We start from the raw sequence: 26,590 nt of genomic DNA on the forward strand, positions 1-26,590 counted from the left end.
GTACATGTAATCTCTCCACTGGGCATCAGCGTAAGGTATGAGAGCCATCTATGTATAAGTCACCTGTTCTGGTGCCATGTAACTCTCAGTTCCACATCCAGCAGTTCGCAAAAGGGCTTCTTCACTGTGGTTATCACTTATTGGCGTCACCAGTCCGAAATCTGCGATTTTCACAGTCATATCTTCTGCAAACAATATATTTGCTGGCTACAAAAAATAATAACAAATATTTATAAAACATAAGATGCTAGAGTTCAACAAGCAGGATTAAATTCTGTAAATTACTTTGTATTCAGGTTCCTTGATGCAATTAAAAGTAGTATTCCTATCTTAACTAGCAGTCATACTCGAGGGATTGTTACGTTAAATTTTTTTGCAAATACTTACATTAATTTAGCAAACTTGCCTCCTCCCGATATGTTGCTCTTTCCCTCCTATTGTTGATCGCTCATTGTCTAGGTTACTGGATAGTGCTTCGCTGTAAAAGCAGTTATCACCCTGGTCTATATATAGCTATACTGTAGATGTGTACAGATAAATATATATAAGTTATATTATAGATACAGGTAAAAAGTAGCACAGCCTTATGTGTCCTCCTGGATGCCAGCAGTTCAGGTGTAGACAGCAACCAACGTAGACAGCACTCCAATAGTCCAAAATAATTCTAGCGTGGTTTATTTAAATCACAGCAAAAAAAAAAAAAAAAAAAAAACACAGTGAACAGCACATAATACAGTGAAACGTTTCAGCTCGTTATCTTGAGCCTTTTTCTCTCTCTCTCTCTCTCTATATATATATAATATATATATATATATATATATATATATATATATATACACATAATTATGTATACCATAGCTATGTATATACTGGCCACAGCACAATGGTGGTCAGTAACCTAGATAATGAGCTGTCAACAATGGGAGGGAAAGAGTGGAATGAGAAGGAGGCAGGTATGCTAGAGAAAAAATTATTTAGTAAAATATTTAACATGATGACCTGTACAAGCTTAATTTTATTGGTTGAGACCGGAATTCCCCTATAATATGAGCACTGGATCAGAGAATCAGTGGATCCCAAAAAATCTGAATCTTTAATTTTAAAACCTTTGTTATTTTTATCAAGGAATCACACAGACATGTAAATTAAGAAGTAGAGAGTGTGCACATCCTTATTAAACAGAGTTTAAAAGAAGAAGTAGGGAGCACTTTAAGGGTATGTTCACACTGAGTAAACCAGGGGGGATTCTGCGGCGTAACTTTCCGCCACGGAATCCCACCTGTCTCCCGCGCGCGCTCTCCCATAAAGATGCTATGGCACACTGAGGCAGGCGGGACTCTGCCTAATTTACTCAGTGTGAACATACCCTAAGGGCCCTATTCCACAGTAACAATAAATCGGCCCATTATCGCTTGGTGGAATAGAGAGAACGATCATGATCGTGTCATCGGCTGATCGTTCATTTAGGGCCAGACTTAAAATCATTGTTTCCCCACCGCGCATCGCTACGATTGAATAGCGGTGCACGGCGGGCGACCGACGATTTGAGAAGCAGCAGCAGCAGCATACATTACCTGTCCGGTCTTCTCCTCTGCTCTTCTCCTGTCCGGTCTTCTCCTCTGCTCTTCTCCTCTGTCTTCCTTCCCGGGTCCCACGCGGTCTAGCTTCAGAATGGCCTGTCAGCTGGCAGAGCGCTCAGCCAATCACAGGCCGGGACCCCCGTGGCCTGTGATTGGCCTGTCAGCTGACAGGCCATTCTGAAGCTAGAGCGCGGGACCAGGGGAGGAAGACAGAGCGGAGAAGAAGACCTGACAGGTAATGTATGCTTCAAAGGCTGCAAGAACATCGGTAACGATGTCCCTGCAGCCCTCGCTCAACGATCATCGGGCCGTGGAATAGGCCCAGTAAATGAGCGTCGATCTAGCAGATCGGCGCTCGTTTACATCGTTGATCGGGCCCTCCTCGGCCCGTGAAATAGGACCGTAAGGTTTAATTAAATTGCATTATTGCTAAAATCTTGAATCCCTATCAGGAGCACTTATAGCAAATGGGGTCCACCTGTTCTCCAATATCCTATGTCGTGAGAGCAGCCAGAAGTAATAATCAAAAAGTTGGTTGCGCAACAAGGTGTTCTCTAATCCAAATATCTTTATGGCACAAAAACACAATCCATATGTCCCAACCAACACGTTTCGGGTACGCTTAACCTTTAATCATGGTATTATGAGGGTTCCATGATTAAGGCACCAAACGGCTGATCAGTGAGGGTGTCGGTACCCAGTCAATCCTCTACTGATAGCCTATCAATAGTTTTCTATTCTGACCCTTTAGGGTCAAGTTTGCAACAGAGTTGAGAATATCAACCTACTTTTAAGTCTCTGTGGATGAGATTATTCTTGTGAATGTACTCTACTCCATCAACGATTTGCCTGAAAATGTTAAGACTTATGCACTTATCCACGGTTGTCATGCTAGTGATCCACCTTTCCAATGAGCCCTTTGCACACCATTCCATCTGAATGAACAGGCTCTCCTCTTCATGTCTATTGGTTAAAAGTAAACCGTTACAATGTGATTTTGAAATTATATGATGTAATACAAATACAGCACACATATCATGACTTCTATTTCTTACAGTGAACGTCCTTTTTATGCCATGTAGTTTTAAAGGGATTCTTCCATATACAGTCATTATCACAGGATAGGGGATAACAGTCTGATTAGTGGGAGTCCGACCGTCATTGATTTGGATTATGGTGCCAAAATTGTCCCTGGAAAGAATGAAGTGCACCTCACCTGCATACCTGCTGCTTAAGTCATTCATTTTCTATTGTTGGTTCTTTAAACAATTTAAAAAATATACTGTATATATTTTTAAGGAAATCTAAGAAACTTTGTCTCAACATTTTTTGACCCTTAGAACTTTTTACCTACAAAGCTATAGTTTGTGCCATCATTTATACTTTTTATTGTTACCATTATGGGGTAGATGGAACTTTTTGATCTATTGCAATGATCTGTTTAACACAGGCTGTATCAGCAGTGTGCACTCTGTGGCAGGCTGTACCTCAGGATACCCTGACAACTAAACAGAGTCAAGGCGTCAGGACTTATTTTTCCCTGTGCCTAGCACCGCATGTTGCTAATAATGTTGCTAATAATACCAAGGGGCGCATGCATACAGCACAATGAATCTTAGCACTAGGGCTGAGTGAAAAACAGCCATTTTTGTTTTACATGGCCTGACCTGGAGGAGCAAGCGAGCGCTAACCACTCAGGCCAGTGCTTGCTTGCTCCTAATTCCCCGCTAGCTGCCTGCACTAGGGATAGCCAAAGGGAGCTGCGGGAGGGGCTCCCTGGATGATATTTAGATAGTCTGGGGAGCCCAAAGGATATATTGCAGCGCTTTCAGCATTGGGCTTCGATTCCGGTTGTAAACCAGCGTTCAGCTGACATCGTATCGGCTGATCATTGTTTACAACATGAGCTATTGCACAAAGCGATTATCGCCTGGAACGGCCAGTAATTGGCCAAGTACGGCCGATAATCACTTTGTGTAATAGGACTCCAAGTGTGATACTGTTTTTGAAAGAAGGCAACTATGTTTTGTCTAATCCTGAATAAACCTGCCTAGGAGTGGCCCTGGACAGCAGTTACAGCATGGTCTACAGCTGCAGGAGTGAGACAACAGGGAAGCAGGTATATATTCATACGGAGCCTGCTGCCATCTGCCCCGTCCTACTGCTGAGGTAATCACTGCCGAGACTGCTGAGACACACCTCGTATATGGAATGTCACTGGTGTGACGTTACCTGTACAGGGCAGGGCGTATTAAACTAGTAAGCCAGCCAAACGCTGCGTCAATGACATACTGTGTCACATGACCGACCTAGGGAACTCAACAACTACGCGGAATTGGAAATAGAAGCAAATTAGAAGGGCTAGGCGGGCATGTGTATTAAACTAATAAAAGGGTAAACTGGCAAACCTCTTTAAACACAGAGTAAGAAAAGTATTACCTGCCACTAAAATCTTTAAAGATATCTTGTCCAGCCCAGGAATGGTAATACCGAACAATGTTCTTATGTTCTAACTGAGCCAACGTCTGGATTTCATTCTCATCTTTTCTATTTAAAACACAACAAAAAATTGACAAACGAAAAATATGGGACAGGACAAAACGTACTGCCAACGCTCCCCTCCAAACATGCACTTACTCCGTCCACAACTCATATATAAAATTTAGGTATATAAAAAAATCTAATTATATAGATACTACTGTAAAACAGCAATATAGGCTTTAGCCAATATCTAGCTTTGACTTAAAACTTAATCTCTTAGAACATAGTGCAATATAGTAATAAATTATTCCCTTATGAATAGAGTACACACACATATTATGAGGGACAGTGCAAATGAACCACACTCCCCTCACACTTTGTTTAGTCATAGTTTATAAACACGACACTTGCATTTCCCAGGTGCTGAAATGTGATTGCCATCAGGACTACAAATGTTGCAAATGCCATCTATCGGTCGTGGTCCATCGCATTCTGCAATTTTTCATTGGGTAATCTTTCACACTCCCTAAAGACTGTGTTCCCACATTTGTGTTTTGGCTGCATTTCTCTGCTGCTAAATCATGTTTTGCCAGTTGCTGCTCATAAAGCACAATAAAAAAAAAATTTAATGTGTTTTTAATGCGCTTTCTCTGCAGTTCTCAAATGTAGGAACATACAGCCTAATAAGCAGCTTATCACATTGTCTGTTAAAGGGTTACTCTAGCTTTTAACATTTAATAGGCCCCGTTTACACAGAGCAAGGGGGGCGGAATTCCGCCGCGGAATGCTGTTAACCTCTGTCTCATAACGACACTCTATGGGAGGCGCACACGCCGCATCGCTCAGCGTCTATCAGCACTGAAGAATGAACATGTTCATTCTCCAGCGCTGAGAGAAGCAGCGCGCGTGCCTCCCATAGAGTGACATTACGACACAGAGGCTAACGGCATTCCGCGGCGGACAATTCAGCCCCTCTTGCTCTGTGAATGGGGACTTACCTATAATAATATAAAAAAAAAAAAAAAACAGGTGGGACAGCCGGCAAGTTCTCCAGCACCGGAGGAGGAGTTGTAGAGAGTGTGTGGATATGTGCATTGCAGCTCTGACTAAAGAAGGTGTGGAAACAGCCAACTCACTGCACTGCCTGTAGGAGCTGATGGCATAATTTTTCTTTTCATTCTTTTTTTTATTGCAGTTAATGGGATTGCCAGGTGAGCAAAAGTGAGGTAAAGCCTTGTGCTCCTCAGCATTGAACATTTTTCAGCACCTTCAGAAACGTGGAGAGTTGGGTATATGCCCAGATCAGAATTTCCAATCGCTCCAAAGTAGTCTACATGTGATTATCGGGAATTAGACCTGCCCTCCATGTCTCGGAAGGGATGCTTCTAAGATTCCTGTTTACAGAGGAAGATGTGCAGCTGATAACAATGAATTGTAATCAGCGTTTTTCCCGTCCTCATGTGATTGCTGTCACTTTTGCATAAACCAATTATCAGCTGAAAGGGTGTTTCTAGCAACGCGTCTGCGCATCGGTCTGGGTCTGGCTGCTAAGAACCCCGCCAATCGCTAGAACAAAGGGGCAGGCTTGCACGGGAGCGCACTCTGCCCCTTCATCCCCACTACAGGGAGGTGAATTACTTAGACTGCTAGTATTAGCAATTTACGGAATTCACCTCCATCTAGTGGGGATGAAGAGGCAGAGTGTGCTCCCGCCCATGCCTGCCCCTTCGTTCTAGTGATTGGCGGGGTTCTCAGCAGCCAGACCATAACCGATAAGCACTTCTGACATGTCACTAAGCCATGTCAGAAGGTTTTTAAAATGGTAGTTACACTTTAAGCTGTCTTTTATTCCCAAACAACACCCTCAAATTGATGAGACCTTTTAACAAATGCAGCCCATGTGCCCTGTTAAGGCATATGGACATTATAGAAGCTAGTGAAGTGTCCTGGATTCCTGGATAGGGAGCAAGTCCAACAATGATTAAAATAGACCAGTTGGCTTTTAATGACTGTAAACCAATTTTAAATGAGTGGTCTTTTCCATCAGTTGATAGGTTAAATTTTCTTGTAAAATATACATAACTCTAATGGGTTTTTTTACCCCCACACTAGCTGACATATATTTGGGACATATTGGAGGTGTCAAAAAGCAGGAACAGAATGATAAATCTGGGCCATTGTGTTGTCCTGTGTGGTAATGATTTATTTCTTTACAAGATACTTACTCTGAACGCCTCTTTACTTTTTTAACAACATAGACTTTGTTATCAAGCTTTTTTCTTGCTTTGTAAACTGTCCCGTATGAACCAGAATCAAGAAGTACAATACTGTCAAAATCCTGTTGAAAGCTGAAAAACAGAATTTAAACATAAAATATCAGCATGCTTATTTAGTTTACAGCAAGCAAAAAGACCACGTAAGCTACAAATAAGAACCATTCATAGGTTCAATATACGCTGGCACATTAGAAGACTAAAGCCTTCTGCTCCCCAGAGCACCCCCCCACCACCACCACCACCAAGACATGGAGCTGAGGGGCTAAGTTGAGATCATCATGTGCAGGCGAAACACACCTCCACAATACATCCAAAAACTGCAGTGTCTCTGCAATAACGGGTACACTATTTAACATCACGTGCAGGTGTAGTTTTGCCTGCAAGTGACAATGACAACACCTGGCCCCTTTGCTCCATGTCTCGGAACCAGTAGGCAAGCAGATCTAATCTGTAAACGAAGAGACAAAGAGAAATAAACAAATATACCTACATAATAGTGAAAATCAGAACCACAACACAAGAAAGGTTTAAGGTTAGATTCACACCAGTGTTTTACCCTCCGGCACAATTCCATTTCTCTTTTCCATTTTGATAACAGAGGAACAGAAAATAGCGCAGCAGTCATATTACCCATTCACATTGATTTCAATGGGTTTTAATTATGCTTCGTTTCCATGAAATTTTTTGTCCGTCCAAAAAAATGGATCACGAATGGAACATACCCATCTCTATTTCTTTTACATTATAGTCAATTATGATGGATTTAAACAGAAGGTGTTTCCGCTAATGTCCATTTGCAAGTTATATGTCATGATCAGTTTTTTTTTCCACTGAGAATGTACAGAACGAGTGAGAAACTAGGAAGGAATATAAATGGATATGTAAACGGATGCCGACTGAAGCAAACTGATGTAAATTATCCGTTTTCTTAAGCCACAGTGCATAAACGCAGATTTTTGTAATCTGTTTGTTCTGTAAGTTCATTAAATATGGACAGATCTGTTCATGAACTCACCCTAATACAGATCTCAAAGCATATAATGTTCTTGATGTAACTTACATTTTGTCTTTGGTCACACCAGCTGATACTGGCTTAAGGTTTTTGAAGGTAGGTGCCAACTCAATGCGTCTAAAAGGAAATCAAAGGTTTCATGTTAACAACAATGGGAAACACTTTTAATATTTATTGCATTATAGAAAAAAAAAAGTTTACCTATGTGTTCTGTTTGATGCTGATGGAGTCCCACCGGCTGAAGAGCAAAATGTAATCTAAACAAAATAAGGACATGTAGGTAATTATTATTTCTAATGCATTAAGAAATAGAAAAGTCAACTTGTAATAAGCAATACTCAAAACTGTTTTTGCAATACCTCTAAAAAGCATTTACCCTCTTCCCTCTCGAACTTCAGGTTGTATACTGTAACAACATTACATCAATCTTTTACACAACCATTAATAGCTTGTTTAATGTGACAAAAACAGAAGAAACAAAGATTCTAAGTGCAGTTACAAAGGATCAGCAGCAACACACATTTGCTGCCATTTTAAATTCACTGGAGCCAATCTGCACAACGGACCACTGCCAGATCAGCGGCAAATTCATCTGTTAATCCAGAAGTCTGGGTCTCCATGGACATGCAAACTATAGCCTTATTGTGTCTCCATATCCATAGAGACACGAACCTCTGAATTAACTGAGGAGCTTGCCACTAATCCGGCAGTAGTCCTTTGTCAGAGGTACACTTTAAGGTCACATTCACACAACGTATGACACCGGCCGTTTTGTGACTTGGCCGTGTCACAGAAGGGCCAGTGTCAGTGAAGTTCATTTCTATTGAATTAGAATTAGATGCACCAGCATCTCAATTCACCATTGCACACAATGGAAAATATGGCCGAGCCACGCTCACCATTGTTTGCACTGTCAGGGTTGTGTGGTTGCTATTCAATGAATAGCAGCCGCCGAAAACTGACATGTCAGTTTTCGTTGCAGTCGCTTGCAATCCTGGCCGGAGAGTATACTATGTGTATACACTCTGTCTGGGATTCCATTAATTGTCAATGCAAAGTATCTTTTAAATTAATCACGGCTATTGTAGCAAATTGCAACAACGGCCGTGATTAATTTAAAAAATACATTGTGTGAACATGGCCTAAAGCAGTACTCTCATTTATCTGAACTGTTGACATGTCGTTCAGATATGTCAAGAGTTTGGATCACACTGGGTCTCATTCCTCTCTCTTGAATATCTAGCGGACACTACTAGAAGCCAGTCAAGTGAGAGGAAGAGAGGGGAGGGACAAGATGCAAGTGTTACAGAGCTTTTAGAGGCAGTGTTTGGTGGGCTTTACGAACACATTATATAACTTTTAGGGTGTGTTCACATGTACAGGATCTGCTGCAGATTTGCTTTAAACCTCAACTACAACTCTGTGTCATAAAATCTGCTGCAGATCCTGAGCGTGTGAACACACTCTTAATGAGCCTAATTTTATATGCCCAGAGTACCCCTTAAAAGATGCTGTGCATTATGCAACACATTAGTTTAGTTAATTTAATGTATACGGTACAGATTTTTTCTTGAAACTTTTTTTCTTGAAACTTTTTATTAGAGCTAAGTAGACAAATTCCACAGTACCAGGGAATCACTTCTTTCTGACTGTACAGGTGCACATTCTGTCTTCTGCACACTTGAACGATCTTCAGAACTGCAAGATAATGAATGGAGATACATACATTTCTTTTTATAAAGAGCGATCAGATTTGCTAAGTTAAAGAGTTGGAAAAATTATTGTTCCTCAGGAACTCATATAATGCACAATAAAACTACCGTATAACCTTTCAGTTAGAGTGTTACAGCGATCTTTGAATAGAATAAAACATAACTATTTGGAAATATTTGCAAATTAGGCGATACAGGGAAGGCTTTAACCTTTGACGATTGCCTATTTTTTCTGCAGAGTCCTCCACTGTCAATTGTGGAATAAATGTCCACTGGACTTGAAAAGTGTAATAAATAAATAAATAATAGTAAAATTTTAAATGATTCTTCTTTTCCCATTTTTAAAATGAAAACAAACATATTTAGTATCCCCACATGTGGAATTGTCCAAACTATTAGGCTACGCTCACAAACAGTAAAATAAAAGCAAAATATGCCCGAAAATAGGTACGCCGCTGTATTTCTAATCTAATAATGTGTGACATTAAGGTCTATGAAAAAACTACAATTCGTGCACACATTAAAAATGTGCTTTGTAGTCCTGTAAAAAAAAAGAAAGAAAAGAAAACTTATGTAGATAGAAAAATAAAAAGTTAAGACTCTCAGAAGAAGAGGAGGAAACAGGAACACAAAGTTAAAGTAAACCCAGTCTTGAGGGGTTAAAAGCTCATTTTCCATTTGGTAATAAAAAATAAATAAAAAATACACACATTTATTTATTTTGAATTAAAACAAGGTTATTGTCCTATTCAAAAACAAATAAAAAAACTACAAAAATTAATTTAATATTTAAGTAATATGAACATGATCTAAAAAATTTAACTGAACAGGGCATGGCCTAGGTAGGTGGCAGAGAGAGGACATGCCGAACAGGAGCTCTAGGGCCCACACATTCTTACCAGGACCCGAACGCACATGTCAACTCTCAGACCACTGCACAGGATGCCAAGGGGTGAGAAGAAGCTGACCACACAGCCACTGGTAATCCTTCACAGATTCCTGGCCCACTTTGCCCGCTCTCCTCCACAGCCAGCCGCCACACAGTCTCGTGAAAATGGCTGCGGCTGCAGCTGCTTGGTGTGATAAGCATGCTCCTGCCCCTCCCTTCCCAACCTCAGCCAGCCTATTCCCATGTGCTTTATCACCCCCTGCCTTATGTGTACTTAACCATGCAGTCTGTAAAATTTTGAATAAAAACAGATTTAAAAAAAAAAAAAAAAAAAAAAAACCTGCCCATTTTTCTTTTTGTGACATGGATCAGTGACATGTGAAAGGGGCCTTCTAAATGTATGTTGCAAATGTTTCAACTGCGGGAGGAGTGAATGAGGGCGTTTGGAGCACTGGGAGGGGGGCAGGGCTTATTCCTTCTAGTGATGATCATTGAAACAGGTTGGATCATGCGCTGGGGGCGATAGCCTTGCCCCCAGTGCTCTAAACGGTCCTACTAAATGTGGTATGAAACTACAAACTCCATGGAAAGAGCGCCAAGGATGAAGGTAAAAAAAAAAAAACAAAAAAAAAACTTACCTTCATCCTCACTTCCCCATATGGACAATATGTAGATACCAGCAGGTTAGATTCATCTCCCTTTAAACAGAAGATTGACATTTGGAAATGGGAATGTTTGCATCTTGCAAAGTGTAATAGGAATATTTAAGAAACTGGAGAGGGGGGGCATTTATTATGACGCCAGTCTTAAATTAGCCCCAGCCCCATTCAACCACCCAGATTTACTAATAAGCGCGACTCTCAGTTAATCTGACGGGACCTACAGCTGCTGCACCAGGTGTAGAATCTGCGCTCTCTCAGTGGTATAAACCAGGGGTAAAGTTTAATAAAAGTTGGCCTGTAAGTACAGTTAATCAGCTGAACCAAGTATCCGCTAAAGAAAATGGAGTTACCTGTTGGACCTAGAATTACCGTGTTCTGCTTCTTCTAAATCATCTAGTCCTGGGATCTGCTGGAGCTGGAATGATCAGAAGATTATGATACTAAATCATTTTGAAATTGCTTGTTTTAATTTGCTTCTATTGTTAACGCAAGCATGTCATATTCGCCCTATTGTAATGTGATGTGTATAATACTCTTGATTATATTGGATATTGTATATGTTCTTTCTCCTTCAACAAACAGAGTTTTAAAAAAATGATTTTGAACTTGAGGGTTTGTTTTGCATATTTCTACGTCCAACAGCAGTGATAAATACAGTTTTATAATCTCTCCTTACCAATGCTACCTCTAGTATTATCAATCTTAGTTTTTTTCTCCCAAAAAAGCATTAAACCCTTAAAATGATTTCTATGAGCATCTGCTTAATTGCCCATGGGGATCAGGGTAATACTATAGTATTACATTAATCCATTAGATTGGCACTCTATTGCTATGACAAGCTGTACCTATCGTAAAAGAAAAGAAAAAAAAGAGAGATTTTTCAGGAGCGGTACTGTTTCTTCAGTCTGAATAAAGCTCTCCACAAAAATAGCACTTACACTTTGGGAGTGGTGCCTCAACACTACTCTCCTTGGTTAAAAAACGCCCAACTAGCAATAGATCTGGTCCGCTGCTATCCTTCCGGATCTTGGTAATCCTCACCAGTATTACAATATGCCAAAGAAAAAGGAAAAAACTAGTGAAGGCGGACATAATTCGGTTATACATAGCTTGCGTGCAATAGTATACAAGCTAATTACTTACGTCTTTAGAGGGGAGTATAGCAACACACCCTCACACCCCAGACCGGGATCCTAATAGTTATGCTCAGCCAATCGCGGCTGAGCAGCTCATAACGTGCTAGAGGGGGGCCAGCATGAGGGAGGGCTGGAGCGGTCCGGCCGGCCTCCTGAAGATGACGTGATCATCCCAAGATGGCGGCCGGGGTCGACAGTGATACCGTAAGAATACAGCATCACACTTCTGAGTCTAGCGTGTGTGTGTGTGGGGGGGGGGGACATGGGGAAGGGGGCCATTCACTTAAATAACACATATAACAAAGTTGTATACCTTTGTAAAGTGTGTTATTTAGTGAAATAATGCTTTACCCCTTTAAGAATTTTATATCTGGGAGTCAAATGGTACTGTTACTGGTAGTTTTTCAGAGAATTATAAAATATGGGAATTTTTAGTTTGGATTTATAGGTAGGAAGGAAATGGGAGGGGGAGGGGTCATAGAAAGAGAAGTGTATATTAACATGTTCTGTGACTAATGGTGGATGTGTCCCTGAGGAAGGGGTTGTAGCCCCTAATACGTGTTGGACTGTGGAATTATTTTTTATTTTTTTACCTGTATTTGATCTCCTGCATACAGCCATTCTTGTTGTTGTAAGATCAAGCTGTACAGGGGTATATAGTCTCGGTGAGCAACAGCTCCATCAGACGTGAGTAATTGGCTTCTGTACTATTGCACACCAGCTATGTATATCTATTAGAGAATTGTGTCTGCTCTCCCTTGTTTTTTGCTTTTTCTTTGGCAAGGTATCCATCCACAGACAGTTTTGGGGTATTTGCCGTTCATCAGTGTGGAGCACTGACCACAAATAGGATATGCATCCTCAGCACAAAACGGGACTATACTACTGGGACACCTACCTATTCTACATTCAATGTTGTATACCTGATTCTGTACACCATGGGGGAAGATTTATGAAAGGGTGTAAATATACACCTGGTGTAAACATACACCTGGTGTAAACTGCCCAGAGCAACCAATCACAGTCCTCTTATATTACCTCCTATTTTACCAGAGCTGAAAGCTGAGCTGTGATTGGATGCTGTGGGAAGTTTGCACCAGGTGTATATTTACACCCCTTCATAAATCTCCCCCCAAGTGTCTTGCTGTTTTTTTCCGTTTTTCTTAATTTTTTTTTTTTTTGGGGGGGGGGGGGGGCGTTTCTCTATGAAACAGGACAGAAATTTAAACACTAATGGTGTCACCACACAGTGCACACATTAGATCTGAGTGATCTGTGGATGAATTAACTTTTTCTTGCCCTATTACGAGATATATGGTGATATCAGCCCATTGGGCCCTAACACATGTAAACTTTTGGCCAAATAGTGGAAATATTGTGTCTCTGAGAGCATATAAATCACATTGCTTATATGTGACAGGAGAATTTGTCCTCCAAGGTCATCCTGTTCTGGATCTTAGAGGGAGGCTTCTTTGAGAACCAACACAAAACACCATAACTTGTTTAGTTTGTTATAGTACAAGTAGCGTACCGGACGATCCCCAGGATATTCCTGCTTTAACACTTTTAATGCCAAATGTGCAGCATTCTTCTTTGCTTCTTTCTTGTTTTTTCCTGTAGCTTCCGGAAACCTCCTTTGACCAATTAATGCACTGCAGAAGAATCTACAAAACAAGAAAGTGCTTAAAGTGACACTGTCACCTCCTTTTTGCATTATGACTTCTCTACTCAGGTGTAAAGGGTAAATTTTGCAGTTTTCATATCCTATTTTATATCATACGTCATGGTGCTTGTTCCAGTAAAAAGTGATCTTTAATCATTTGGAGATTGTGCTACCTGGACGAGGCTTCACCGCCGCAGCACCACGTAGCCCCGCCCACAATACCACAGTAGGCCCTGTCCCTCAGTGACATCATCACCACATAGGCTCTGCCCTCCCAAAGGGGAGGACAGTGTCACTTCAACCAAAACCAGTCCAACACCCAAAACATGCTATTCAGCAAGAATAAATCATTTGCTTACAAATCGAAAAATAGTAATGTATGTTTTTTTTCTTCAATAGCATGACATATAAGTACAAGACCCTAAAATTGTTTTATTTGGAAAAACACTCCACCAGTTTACAAAAAACAAATGGCGCAATCTAAATGGGCACATGAAAGTCTACCTCTTCACGGCTGCAGGCTCTGTGCTAAAGATAGGAGCGCTGTTTATTGACACTAGTTGACAATAGTGGCAGATGCATAGCACTCTTCTTCACATCTTCAACTACGTTGTCAGCCATCATTTCCACTCAAAGTAAATCAACTATTATCAGTTAACAGCACTGATTCCCCTTGGTCCCTTGTCCATCGTAGGAGGAGAACACTAGGCATAAGCCACTGTTGCCTTTGGTGGTGGTGTAAAAGTGTGGGCAGGTAGACTAGGCAAATAACTTTCAGAAGGCAGCACATTGTGAATAGTAGAAACACTAGTATTTTTATAGCTGCCTAGTTAATGTTGGTAAGAGATAATTGGAAGCTTTACTTTTCAATGCACAGTGTAGACCCTCAGACACAGGATGCATGCACAGTGTTCAGCAAATCAGAGAGCTTGCACTATCCATGTCCTGCCCCTATTTCCTGTGTTGTTTCTTGATCAATCTATTACTACAGATGAAGTTACCCAAACAGGTAGCAGAGATTAGTTTGCAGGAAAGGGAGACACCCAGTGGCCAATTCTTTATGGCTTTTTTTTAGATTGTAAGGAAAAAGTTTTGGTAAAGTATTTTATCACACTTGCTATCAGATAGAGCAAAGTTGTTTGAAAGGACAATGACAATGTAAGTAAGAGATTTAAAGCGACTCTGTGCCCACAATCTTCCCAGCCAAACATCTTGTAATTTCGAATAGCTTCTTTTAATCCAAGATCTGTTCTAGGGTCCGTTTGGCAGGTGATGCAGTTATTGTCCTAAAAAACAACTTTTAAACTTGCAGCCCTGTGTCAAATTGGCGCAGCCTAGAGTGTCTAAGCCCTAGGCCTGCAACGCTCTTCTGTCCCTCCTTCCAACTCTCTTCACCATTAGGATTTCCCCAGGAAGGATTTCTCCTATTCATCACTTGTCTGAACACTGCACATGGGCCTTAACTATTCAGCACATGTGCAGTGTTTAGATAAGTGATGAATAGGAAAAATCCTGCCTGGGGCATTCCTAATGATGAAGAGGGCAGAGTGGGCAGGTGGAGGGATGGAGAAGCGGTGCAAGCCTAGGGCACAGACACTCTAGGCCACACCAATTTGACAAAGGGGTGCAAGTTTAAAAGTTGTTTTTTTAAAAACAATTACTGCATAGCCTGTCCTAAGTGTGGTGAAGTAGGTACGGATCTGGAACATGGTTTATACTCCTGTCCTATAGTCCAGACATTTTGGTCGTCATTGCTAACATGGTTGGAAAATAAATTTCATTTTACCTGTCCGCTTACTCCGCACCTCATACTGCTACATATCCCCCCACCCGATGTTATGATTATGATGGTGGCTTACAGGGGAGATGCCCTCCGTAGAACAAATTCTTTCACAAATGAAATATTATTTGCAAATGGATCAGCTGGACGCCGAGCCAGCAAGGGAACAAAGAGCGAAATCATTCTTTAAAAAATGGAAGACGTTTATAATAACCTTTCTGGACCAGGCGGAGATTCGGAAGGTGACGCTCCCCTTCCGGAATACCACATGGTACCTTAAGGCAGATGTGGCAGGCTCTTTAGGAATCCTACAAATTTGAGATTAAGTGCTGCAATGGATGGGTGTGTGCGAGTACCTATTCCTGCGAGAGGGGAGAATGTTTGGAGGATGGGGGGGGGGGGGAGGGTGTTTAGGGGATGGGAGGGAGGAATATGGGGATGTTTTTCTCTAATTTTTCATGTTCTTTCTTCTTTCTTACCTGTACCTACATTCTGGACCCTGTCTTAGATTACTCCCCTGTTATGTACTAGACGCACACAGATGTACTTACACTGATTGTATGACTTACTGCTATATTTTGTGAAAAATTGAAAATAAAAATATGTTTGCAAAAAAACAAAACAAAAAAAAAAACAATAACTGCATCACTTGCCGAACAGGCCCCAGGACAGATCTTGGATTAAAAGCAGCTGACGTACAAGCGGTTTGGGGGGGGGGGGGGGGGGGCAAATAGTGGGTACAGAGTCACTTCAAGTATGACCAAGTACATTAGGATAAGAGTTTCAAGAAAGGAATATTCTAGTCATGTTCACATTCTCCAGATTAACATTTAATTTGCCAGATCCTGTTATACAGTGACTGGAAATATTTAGAGGGATCTAAAATCAGGGTTATAAAAGGTATCCCTACATATTGTCACTTACTCTGGCAAATGAGAAGGTCCTCTGCGCTCATCCACAAAAATATAATTCAAACATTTATTTCTCTGGCAAAATTCATTGAAGAATCCAACATAATTTACGTCAATCTAAATAAAAGATAAAATAAATTATTTTATAATAATTCTATAGTGAACATGTTTTTTTTAAACATATGTAATAATGTGATTTTATTCATCGAAAGGTTTTGTCCATTTTATTTTACTTATAAATAGAATGTATAAAGAAAAGACTGATACTCCACTATCTATTCTTCACTTTGTATTCAATAATTGCAATTAACAAACTGAATATGTGACCACAGCCTAAGATCCACTTTTGTTTTGGTATGTATTCATTTTACATTGCATGTAACTGTATAGGCAAACGTATTAAAAACACACTAAATGTAGTGTTACCACTCACAAACCAAATACCTATTCCAGGCGTATAAAAGGCATATACTTCCTCAGTCCTAGTCAGCTGGCGCTAATGGGAATGTAGGATCTGGGAATATCAAGGGCCTAAGGTTACTGACCCTAGTTTGGAATAGATATCTTGCTAGGCCTAGCTCCTTAAAAGGGTAGCCCCTTCCCCCCTGGGGCCTTTCCCTTTCTACCAAACCCTATAATCCAGATGGGGGGGCCACGATTGGGTGTTAAAGGGTGTATTGAGAAAATGACCTAATGATTAAATCAAGTTTTTATGTAAAACATTTTTTTAAGAATTTTTGGTGAAGTTTTTTCTAGTTTTCCATTTTACTATCTACATTAGGGATGCACGATGCACCGAAATATCGATACTACTATCGATATTTCGGGCAAAAAAAACTATTCAATACCAGGATTTCCTGGTATCGATACTTCAGGTTACGCTGCATAATAGTGCAGCTTAACATAAAGTACAGTGCAGAGAACATGGCCGGCGGCTATCTGAGTGCCGGCCGTGTTCTCTGTATGCCTCTCCCTGCCCCCTGCGGTCACCTCCGCTGCGCGGCTCTCCCTCTGCTCCCGGCGGCGCCATTTTCAAATAGCGGGCACTTACTGTGTAGATGCGGCTGTCACACTGATAGCGGCATCTAACCACTCCGTATGCAGCAGGGGTCGGCTACTGTGTGTAGCAGAACCCCTGCTGCCGGTGTCTCTCTGATAATAGAGTCCGGCTCGGCCAGACTCTGTTATCAGGGAAATGATTTATGCAGCGGAGCCGGAACTGGGGCGGCTGGGGAGAGAAGACTGAGAGCAGGAGGTTCCGGAGAGGAGGCGGGTGGATGTGCAGCACATGTGAGGATCCAGCCGGCTGGCAGGTGGGGGAGGTGGCCAGGGCTGTGAGGAGCAGACATCAGTGATGTGGGGGGGGTCGGCCTTGCTCTGGCTATAGTGTGTGTGGGATCCTGTGTAACCTCCTCTTCCTCAGCAATCTTGGTGATTGGTGCAGATAGCAGCTGTGTGGGAAGTCAAGGTATCTGATGCAGCAGAGCTGTCTTAGTGAAAGCTGATGCAGCAGAGCTGTCTTAGTGAAAGCCGATGCAGCAGAGCTGTCTTAGTGAAAGCCGATGCAGCAGAGCTGTCTTAGTGAAAGCCGATGCAGCAGAGCTGTCTTAGTGATAGCCGATGCAGCAGAGCTGTCTTAGTGATAGCCGATGCAGCAGAGCTGTCTTAGTGATAGCCGATGCAGCAGAGCTGTCTTAGTGATAGCCGATGCAGCAGAGCTGTCTTAGTGATAGCCGATGCAGCAGAGCTGTCTTAGTGATAGCCGATGCAGCAGAGCTGTCTTAGTGATAGCCGATGCAGCAGAGCTGTCTTAGTGATAGCCGATGCAGCAGAGCTGTCTTAGTGATAGCCGATGCTGCAGAGCTGTCTTAGTGATAGCCGATGCAGCAGAGCTGTCTTAGTGATAGCTGATGTAGCAGAGCTGTCTTAGACAGATATCACTAACTTTAGTTTTAACGCAATAAAATAAAAATAGTCCAAAAATTGGTATCACTGTAATAGTGCAGGGGTATTATATTTCTACCACTGTATTTTGTTTTGTTTTTTTATACTTTACTAAGTATCGAACTGGTATTGAGTATCGAAATAAAAAACTTAGTATCGGTATCGAACTCAAAATTCTGGTATCGTGACATCACTAATCTACATAGAAAAAAATTAGGAGGTGTCTTCAATTTAAATGGAATCTATCACCAGGTTTATGTTGCCTTAAATGAGGGCATCCTAAATTATAATATAATTGCAGTACTGATCAGTGTATTACTTTGATGATTCTGTTCAACCGATCTCCTAATATGTAGGATAATAGGATTATTGCCGCACTCCCCGCCCTCCAGCTGCTGATTGAAAGTTGACTGATAGATAACTTCCAATCAGCAGCTGGTGGGCGGAGTTTTCTGCTTCTAATGAATTTTCAGGACTACTGGGCTCATGCACATAATTGAGAGGACTACTCATTGTCCATGTTATTCAAAGACATAGGACACCATAAACCTGCTGACAGAGTCTCTTTAAGCATTGTCAGCATGTATAATGATAGTAGTAAAGACACAGGTATCAGTACTAACCTGATACAGTTGTGCAATCATGCAGGCACAACTCTACTGTGAACTGTTAATCTGCTGCCTGACTGGGGTAGAAGTGTGCAAGAATGTAGATCAACCTCCAATAAATATAAACAGTACAAAAAAAAGGGACACCCCACACACACACACACACAACTTTATGAGCAAACACTTTTAGGCCGGGTTCACACTATGTTAAACTCTGTGACCCGGACAGTAATAGTGAAGATCATCTCAATGAATAGTGGATGCACAAAACTGACATGTCAGTTTTTTGTTTGGCCGGTTGGGATCCCGGCCGGAGCATATGCTATGCGTATGCGCTCTGGCCGGGATTTCATTCATTCAAATACAATTTATGTTTTGCATAAATCACGGCTGTTGTTGCAAACTGCAACAACAGCCGTGGTATATGCAAAACATACGTTGTGTGAACATGGCCTTATAGTGCACAGGTCATAAAAATGCATTTCAGCCCTAAACCAGAGCGTTCCTCAGGTTCCCCACATTCCTGTTAGCACTAGCTGACCAGGACTGAGACAAAGCATATGTTTTATATGCCTGGAGTAGACAACTGGTTTATGGGAACCCTAAATTAGGTGTGTTTTTAATCTAATAAAAGTTGTTATAGTTTTTACCTTTTATGTGAATTTCCCTATTAGCAAACCTTAGGGTCCATTTACACAGAAAGACTACCTGACAGATTATCTGCCAAAGATATGAAGCCAAAGCCAAAAACAGACTATAAACAGAACTGGTCATAAAGGAAAGCCTCTTCTCAAATCCTTTCCTGGCTTTGACTTCAAATCTTTGGCACAAAATCTGCCAGGTAATCTTTCTGTGTAAATGGACCCTTAGCCATACCTGCATTCTGTGAACGATGTAGAACCTTTTACCATTAAAAAGCTGTCCATTCTACTAGTATCATGTTGTAGCTCAGCAGAAACTGAGCTGATAGACACATAGGGGGGGGATTTATCAAACATAGTGTAAAGTGAAACTGGCTCAGTTGCCCCTAACAACCAATCAGATTCCACCTTTCATTCCTCACAGACTCTTTGGAAAATGAAAGGTGTAATCTGATAGGTTGCTAGGGGCAACTGAGCCAGTTTCACTTTACACCATTGTGGGTCCACACAATGCACATTTTCATCGCCCACACTCATCATCCACACCATACACACTCCCATCATCCACACCATGCGCACGCCCATCATCCACACCATGCCCACTTCCATCAACCACACCATGCCCACTTCCATCAACCACACCATGCACACTCCCATCATCCACACACTACCACACACTCTCATTCACACAATTTGCAAAAAAAAAACAAAAAAACAATCACCTGAATTCACACACATTCACAGATCGGCGGCGGCCCAAATGAATTGCGCATGCGCGGGAAGCAGCCCGTCTCCGACGGGACATCTTCCCTGCGCAGCTGAGGTACATAGAGCCCACTATGCATGTATGAATATGCATAGTGGGCGGGCCAGGAGGGGGCGGACTGGGCAGGATGTGGTGGTGCTCAAAGTTGGAGAGTGACGCCCCAAATGCTCTTAGGCAGCAGATTTGCATAAGAGCACTTAGGGAATTAATAAAGAATGCGGAGGAGAAGAGGAACGTTAGGCACAGCAATATGCTCCTAAGTTACTGAGCTTCTGGGCATATCCAACAGAAAAAAAGAAAAAATTGGCAGCATCTCTGTGCCTCTGTTCACACTGCAGGTTGCACGCTGCTTGTGGCAGACAAAAATACAAACAGTGCAACAGCAACCCACAGGTGCAAGATCTTACCGTATATACTGCTCCCAGTGTACACACGATAAAAACCTGCTCTGCAGATATAAAAAAGTAAAGATCTTAGCAAAGTATTTGATCAAACAGCTAGTGTGAAAATGCTAGAGTAGGGACCATGGGGGAGACTTATCAACAGGGGATTTTTCTAGATGTGGTCTATTTCTGCTTTGGCAAGAATAGACTGGTCTATTTAAAGTGCAATTTACTATCAGAGATAAGCCTGGTCTATTTTCTGTGGTGCTGATTTTTTGGCTCAGAATTGTCTCTAAATAGTCTCATTGGCCCTGGTTTGCCTCCTAGTAATGAGCATTTTCTTCTCCCTTTCTTTTCCAGATACCGCCATGCAGAGGACTACGTCGGATTTGTTTGGACTACGTCAATGACCGGCGGACTTTAGGGTACAAACACACACACACCGTATACGCAGTGTATTTACTGCTGCGATACGCAGCAGATTACATCTAAATAACTGAACACAGCATCAAATCTGCACCATCAAATCTGCTGCAGATCTGCTGCGTATACGGTGTGTGTGTTTGTACCCTTAATGTGCAATAAAATGGTCAAGGTGGGGTGTGGGGTGTTTTTATTTGAATAAAAGAAAATTTCTAGGTGTATTTGTTTTCTTTCATTACTTTATAGGCTTAGTAGTGGAAGCTGTCTGATAGACGGAATCCATTACTAAGTCAGGACTTAGTGTTAGCCGGTATAAAATGATTAACACTAACCCCCCTATTATTACCCCAGTACCCAATGCCACCAGGGGTACTGGGAAGAGCCGGGTGCCAGTGGTCCTGGAGCGTCAGAATTGGCGCTCCTGGACTGGGGGCGGCAGCAGGCTGGTAATATTCAGGCTGGGGAGGGCGAAAAACAAATGGCCCTTCCCAGCCTGGTGTTACCAGGCTGCTGTTGTTTGTTTTTTTTAATCTGGCTGGTTATGGAAAGGGGGGGGGGATCCTATGCAGTTTTGTTTTTTTTTAAATAAATAATAATAAAAAAAAAACACATAGCATCCCCCCCTTTTCCATAACCAGCCGAGTTAAAAACCAAGCAACAGCAGCCTGGTAACACCAGGGTGGGAAGAGCCATTGGTTTAGGCCATTGGTTAAGTACCCTGGGAGCCAGACTGTAACGGCCATGCTGGAGGTCACCCAACTTTCCCAGCATCCTGTAAGGGTTAACCTTACAGGATGCTGGGAAAGCTGGGTGACCTCCAGCATGGGCATGGCAGTTACAGTCTGGCTCCCAAGGGCTTAAGCCCCTGGGAGCCAGACTGTAACTTCTGTGCCGGGATTTTAAATTTCCCGCCCAGAAGCAGACTGCTTTCTGCTTTTGGGTGGGAAACCCTGTAGGCAGGGAATCCCGGCTTAATTAAGGGGATTCCCTGCTCCTGTACTGAAAGGAGGGATGCGTTAAGCACCCCTCCTTACTGTACAGCCCCAGGGGGTTAGTAGTGATGCTGCTGCATCACTACTTAACCATTTACACTCCGTGGACCGGGTGCACTGCACCCGACCCACGGAGCAAACTCGCTCCACAGTATATAGGTGGTGAAATAGACCACCTCTAGTGTGGAGTGAGTTTGCAACACATGTGGGACTATTTTAGATAGTCGCACATGATAAATCATGCCTACTTTCAGCTTAAGCTGAAGTAGGCATTGTCAGTCTAAGTAGGTGAAATGTCGCAAAATTTTGCGCAGCTATGCGGGTGGCCAAAATTTTGTGACATTTTCACTCCACAAAAATGGTCTATAATGATGATAAATCTCCCCACATGTCTCTGAGGACACCTTAACGTGGTGACATGGCACATTCTGTTAGATCAAATAGTTTGCTAAGATCCTCATTTTTCAATATCTACAGAGCAGGTTTTTATTGTGTGTACACTGGAAGGAGTATATACAGTAAGATCTTGCACTTGTGGGTTGCTGTTGCACTTTTTGTATTTTTCTTCTGCGGCACTTTTCTTCTGCGGCACATCAGAAGTTTCTCTGGGCAGAACCTGCTGATAGTGCCGCTTTAAACCTTCAGAGTCCAGTAGTTTTAATCAGTGAATAACAGCTCTCTCTTTATGAACACTCATACAAGGAAGGCTGTCAATCACTGAGTAGGACTACCTATTGAACCACTAAGCCAGCATGAACAAGGTTTGAGGCTATGTTCTCACATAGCTTTTAATTAGCGTTAATTTGATGCGATTTTGAAAGAATCACTACAAAAATATTTTACAATGACTGCACAATTATTAGAGCATATAGACATGGGTTATACAGTTAAGAGATAAAATCATAGAATTTTATTACAGTTTAAAAAAAAAAAAAAAATGTAGAAAACTGATTCGTAATTACATGTAACAAAAATTCTGTAACATACCACAATGTTACTGGCAGCTCCATTAACTGGTGACGGACTCGCTACTTCTCTGTGAAAATATAATATTAAAGCAATCACTCTTACTAGCCCTGGATATGGGTATAGCCCTATTTTATATATATATATATATATATATATATATATATATATATATATATATATATATATATATATATATATATATTATATATACCCCACACAATGCTTTAACACTACTGATTCCTTTCAGTGTTTGTAGGACTACAATCATTATGGACAGGTATCTAAATTACCTATGTAATGCTACTTGAGTGCCTGAAGATACGTTTCCTGCTGGCTGAGCCTGCAAAATAAAAAACAGAATTAGCAGATATTACATGATATAAAGAGGAATCAAGTTACCCTATTTTGTAGTTCTATGCATTGTGGACTAAAGTACTGTCTTATCAACCCCACTCCTTTTTTCCTCTTAATTTAAAGTAAGAAATTCTATTAGGAAAAAGTCAGACTATGCCACCAATACTATATTCACTCTATATCCTTTTTACTCTTTTGCTCCCTCACTGCTCAGTCTCTTACATTAGTTCATAGTTCCGATCATCTACTGCAGGGTTGTCACAATACCAGAATTTGGATTAAAGGGTCACTGTCGTTTGTAAAAACGATTAACGTGTCATAGAGACACGTCAAAAGTTTTGATCAGTTTTCGACCAGTAATGGTCTTTATAAAGTTCTTGATGTTATGGTTCACCTCTGTAGGATTGTGAACCTCTGACGAGCATCTTACTGAGCTACTTGAATACCTGCTGCTTGAATTACACTGCTAACAGCATGGGAACGCTGCAGAGGAGAAAGGTAAGAGATATACCCTCCTCCTCTGTGCCCCAATAGGGGCCTATCAGCAGGTTAGATTAGTCTAAGGGCCCTATTCCACAGTAACGATAATCGGCCGGAGAATAGAGAGAACGATCAGCCGATGATCATGTCATCGGCTGATCGTTCATTTAGGACCAGACCAAAAATCATCATTCCCCCACCGCGCATCGCTACGGTTGAATAGCGGTGCGCGGCGGGCCACCAACGATTTGACAAGCAGCAGCATCATACATTACCTGTCCAGTCTTCATCCCCGGGTCCCGCGCGCTCTATCTTCAGAATGGCCGGGACCGCTGCGGCCTGTGATTGGCTGAGTGTGGCCTGTCAGCTGACCGGCCATTTTGAAGATAGAGCGCACGGGACCCGGGGATGAAGACAGCGCGGAGAAGAAGCCTGGACAGGTAATGTATGATGCTGCAAGGACATCGGTAACGATGCCCTTGCAGCCCTCGCTCAACGATCATTGGGCCGTGGAATAGGCCCAGTAAACGAGCAGCAATCTAGCAGATCGCCGCTCGTTTACATCGTTGATCGGGCCCTCCTCGCCCGTGGAAAAGGATCCTAACCCTCTGATAGTTCCCCTATAAACTGTGCCCTGAGGACAACTAGACAAAAAGTTCTCTGGAATACCCCTTAAGTTACTGTATATTGGGGATATTTACTTTGTATTTTCAAATAAAGTCAACTTTTTCTTTCCTGGATTAACCTTTTTATACACTTAATATCATCCTGTTCATCTACTCCATAAACTCACCAGTTCATGGTTTCCCTGGTCTCGGTTGAGCAGAGAGAGGAACGCCATTTTGCATGCTAGGTTTTCAGCTGCCTTCTTTGTTTTGTCTTGTCCTTCTCCATATTTTTCTTCATTTACAAATGCACAGGCGGTAAATCTAAAAAAAATAAATAAATAAATTATATATGTGTGTGTGTGTGTGTGTGTGTTTTAAATCCAGGTTATTTCTGTGGTCTATCCATACTATTTCTGTGTATCTGTGACCATATATATGTTTCTTTTAATATTTGTTATTGTTTAAATATTGTTTCAATAAAGTAATCATTTCTTATTAACTGAGCAAACAATTTTTCTTTGGTGGGTTGATAGATAGATAGATAGATAGATAGAAAAACATAGAATGTGAAGCTGAAAGATGCTAAACATGTCAGATGTATAGCAGGATTGCCTGACACCAGGACGAGAGTCATAAGGCTAGCTAGTGCGAAATCCCTATACAGCTACTGAAAGAATAAACTACAGAGATTCCTCTGTACCTTGGATCATGAGATGGTCCTGTCCTGGAGATGTCAAAACGGAAGGTGAGCCCAGACAAGGTACACTGGCGTATTAGCATTCCTTTATAGTTCTGTTCTTCCATAATGTACCTGGATAAAAGATATGTGTATAGTCACAAAGATATGGAAAGTTAGAATGTGAACAGGGTTTACAGCAGGGGTGGGGAATCTTTTCCATGTCGAGGGCCAGTCGGGAATTAATAAAATCATTCGAGAGCCGCATACTGTGCGCGGCAATTAGTAGCGTGGGTTTGCAGCAACCGGGGCAAGGCAAAGTATCGTTCCCCTAGTGCCCCTGCTATTGTAGTTAACCCCCCAATCATATCCCTGGTAGCCTAGTTAACCCCCCCAGTCATGACCCTGGTAGCCTAGTTAACCCCCCCAGTCATGTCCCTGGTAGCCTAGTTAGCCCCCCAGTCATGTCCCTGGTAGCCTATTTAACCCCCCCAGTCATGTCCGTCCCTGGTAGCCTAATTAACCCCCCCCCCCCCAGTCGTGTCCCTGGTAGCCTAGTTAACCCCCCCAGTCATGTCCCTGGTAACCTAGTCAACTCCCCCAGTCATGTCCTTGGTAGCCTATTTAACCCCCCCCCCAGTCATGTCCCTGGTAGCATAGTTAACCCCCCAGTGTTGTCCCTGGTAGCCTAGTTAACCTCCCCAGTGATGTCCCTGGTAGCCTAGTTAACCTCCCCAGTGATGTCCCTGGTAGCCCAGTTAACTCCCCCAGTCATGACCTTGGTAGCCTAATTAACCCCCCAGTCATGTCCGTCCCTGGTAGCCTAGTTAACCCCCTCCCCAGTCATGTCCCTGGTAGCCTAGTTAACCCCCCCCCCCCCCCAGTCATGTCCCTGGTAGCCTAGTTAACCCCCCAGTGTTGTCCCTGGTAGCCTAGTTAACCTCCCCAGTGATGTCCCTGGTAGCCTAGTTAACCCCACAGTCATGTCCCTGGTAACCTAGTCAACTCCCCCAGTCAGGCCCTTGGTAGCCAAATTAACCCCCCAATCATGTCCCTGGTAGCCTAGTTAACACCCCCCCCCCCCCCCAGTCATGTCCCTGGTAGCCTAGTTAACCCCCAGCGCCTGTCCCAAATAAAAAAAAATAAACATCCCACTTACCTTTCCTCCGCTCCTTCGTTGCCCAGTTCCTCTTCTCTCCCCTCTAGCCTGTGCCCCTCTTCTCCTGCAGCTCCTGCTCTGGTGGGGAAGGGAACAGCACTCACAGCATCCTCCAGTGTCAGAGACACAGGAAGATGCTGTGAATGCCAGCTCCTGCCCCACCAGAGCGGCGCGCAGATCACAGGGGAGCCGCAGGCCGCATCTCCCGATCAGTATGGGTCTAAGCACCCAAACCGACCAAAACTTTTGACATGTCTCTGTGACATGAGAAATGTTTTGTGAAGTGACAGTGACACTTTAAAGAGTACCAGCAACCAGAAAAAAAACAAAAAAAAAGCTTTTGACATAACCAGGAGAAACTAGCAAACTAGCAGGGAGTTACCAATCATTCAGGCAGCACCACAGAAAGGACACGTCAAAAAGGTTTTTTATGGCAGATACCCCCATTTAAATTACTTTACATATTGCATGTGGACAGTGATTTA

At 42.3% G+C, this 26,590-nt stretch overlaps 1 protein-coding gene across 1 annotated transcript in view; it reads right to left on the reverse strand.

The window, feature by feature from the left end:
* Positions 1-26,590, reverse strand: part of LOC138774378 (interferon-induced, double-stranded RNA-activated protein kinase-like) — a 50,360-nt gene that overhangs the window by 19,715 nt on the left and 4,055 nt on the right. The window contains exons 2-15 of the mRNA XM_069955172.1: positions 24,971-25,081; positions 24,456-24,591; positions 23,119-23,168; positions 22,847-22,895; positions 16,116-16,219; positions 13,280-13,412; positions 10,963-11,027; positions 8,978-9,047; positions 7,551-7,606; positions 7,398-7,466; positions 6,287-6,409; positions 4,020-4,127; positions 2,369-2,543; positions 64-207 (exon numbers count right to left, since the gene is read on the reverse strand). Coding sequence (XP_069811273.1) covers positions 64-207; positions 2,369-2,543; positions 4,020-4,127; positions 6,287-6,409; positions 7,398-7,466; positions 7,551-7,606; positions 8,978-9,047; positions 10,963-11,027; positions 13,280-13,412; positions 16,116-16,219; positions 22,847-22,895; positions 23,119-23,168; positions 24,456-24,591; positions 24,971-25,074 — 1,386 coding nt within the window. The 5' untranslated portion in view covers positions 25,075-25,081. The remainder of the gene's footprint in view (positions 1-63; positions 208-2,368; positions 2,544-4,019; positions 4,128-6,286; positions 6,410-7,397; positions 7,467-7,550; positions 7,607-8,977; positions 9,048-10,962; positions 11,028-13,279; positions 13,413-16,115; positions 16,220-22,846; positions 22,896-23,118; positions 23,169-24,455; positions 24,592-24,970; positions 25,082-26,590) is intronic.

The sequence above is a fragment of the Dendropsophus ebraccatus genome, chromosome 15 (genome assembly GCF_027789765.1).
Source record: "Dendropsophus ebraccatus isolate aDenEbr1 chromosome 15, aDenEbr1.pat, whole genome shotgun sequence".
Taxonomy (NCBI): Eukaryota; Metazoa; Chordata; class Amphibia; order Anura; family Hylidae; genus Dendropsophus; species Dendropsophus ebraccatus.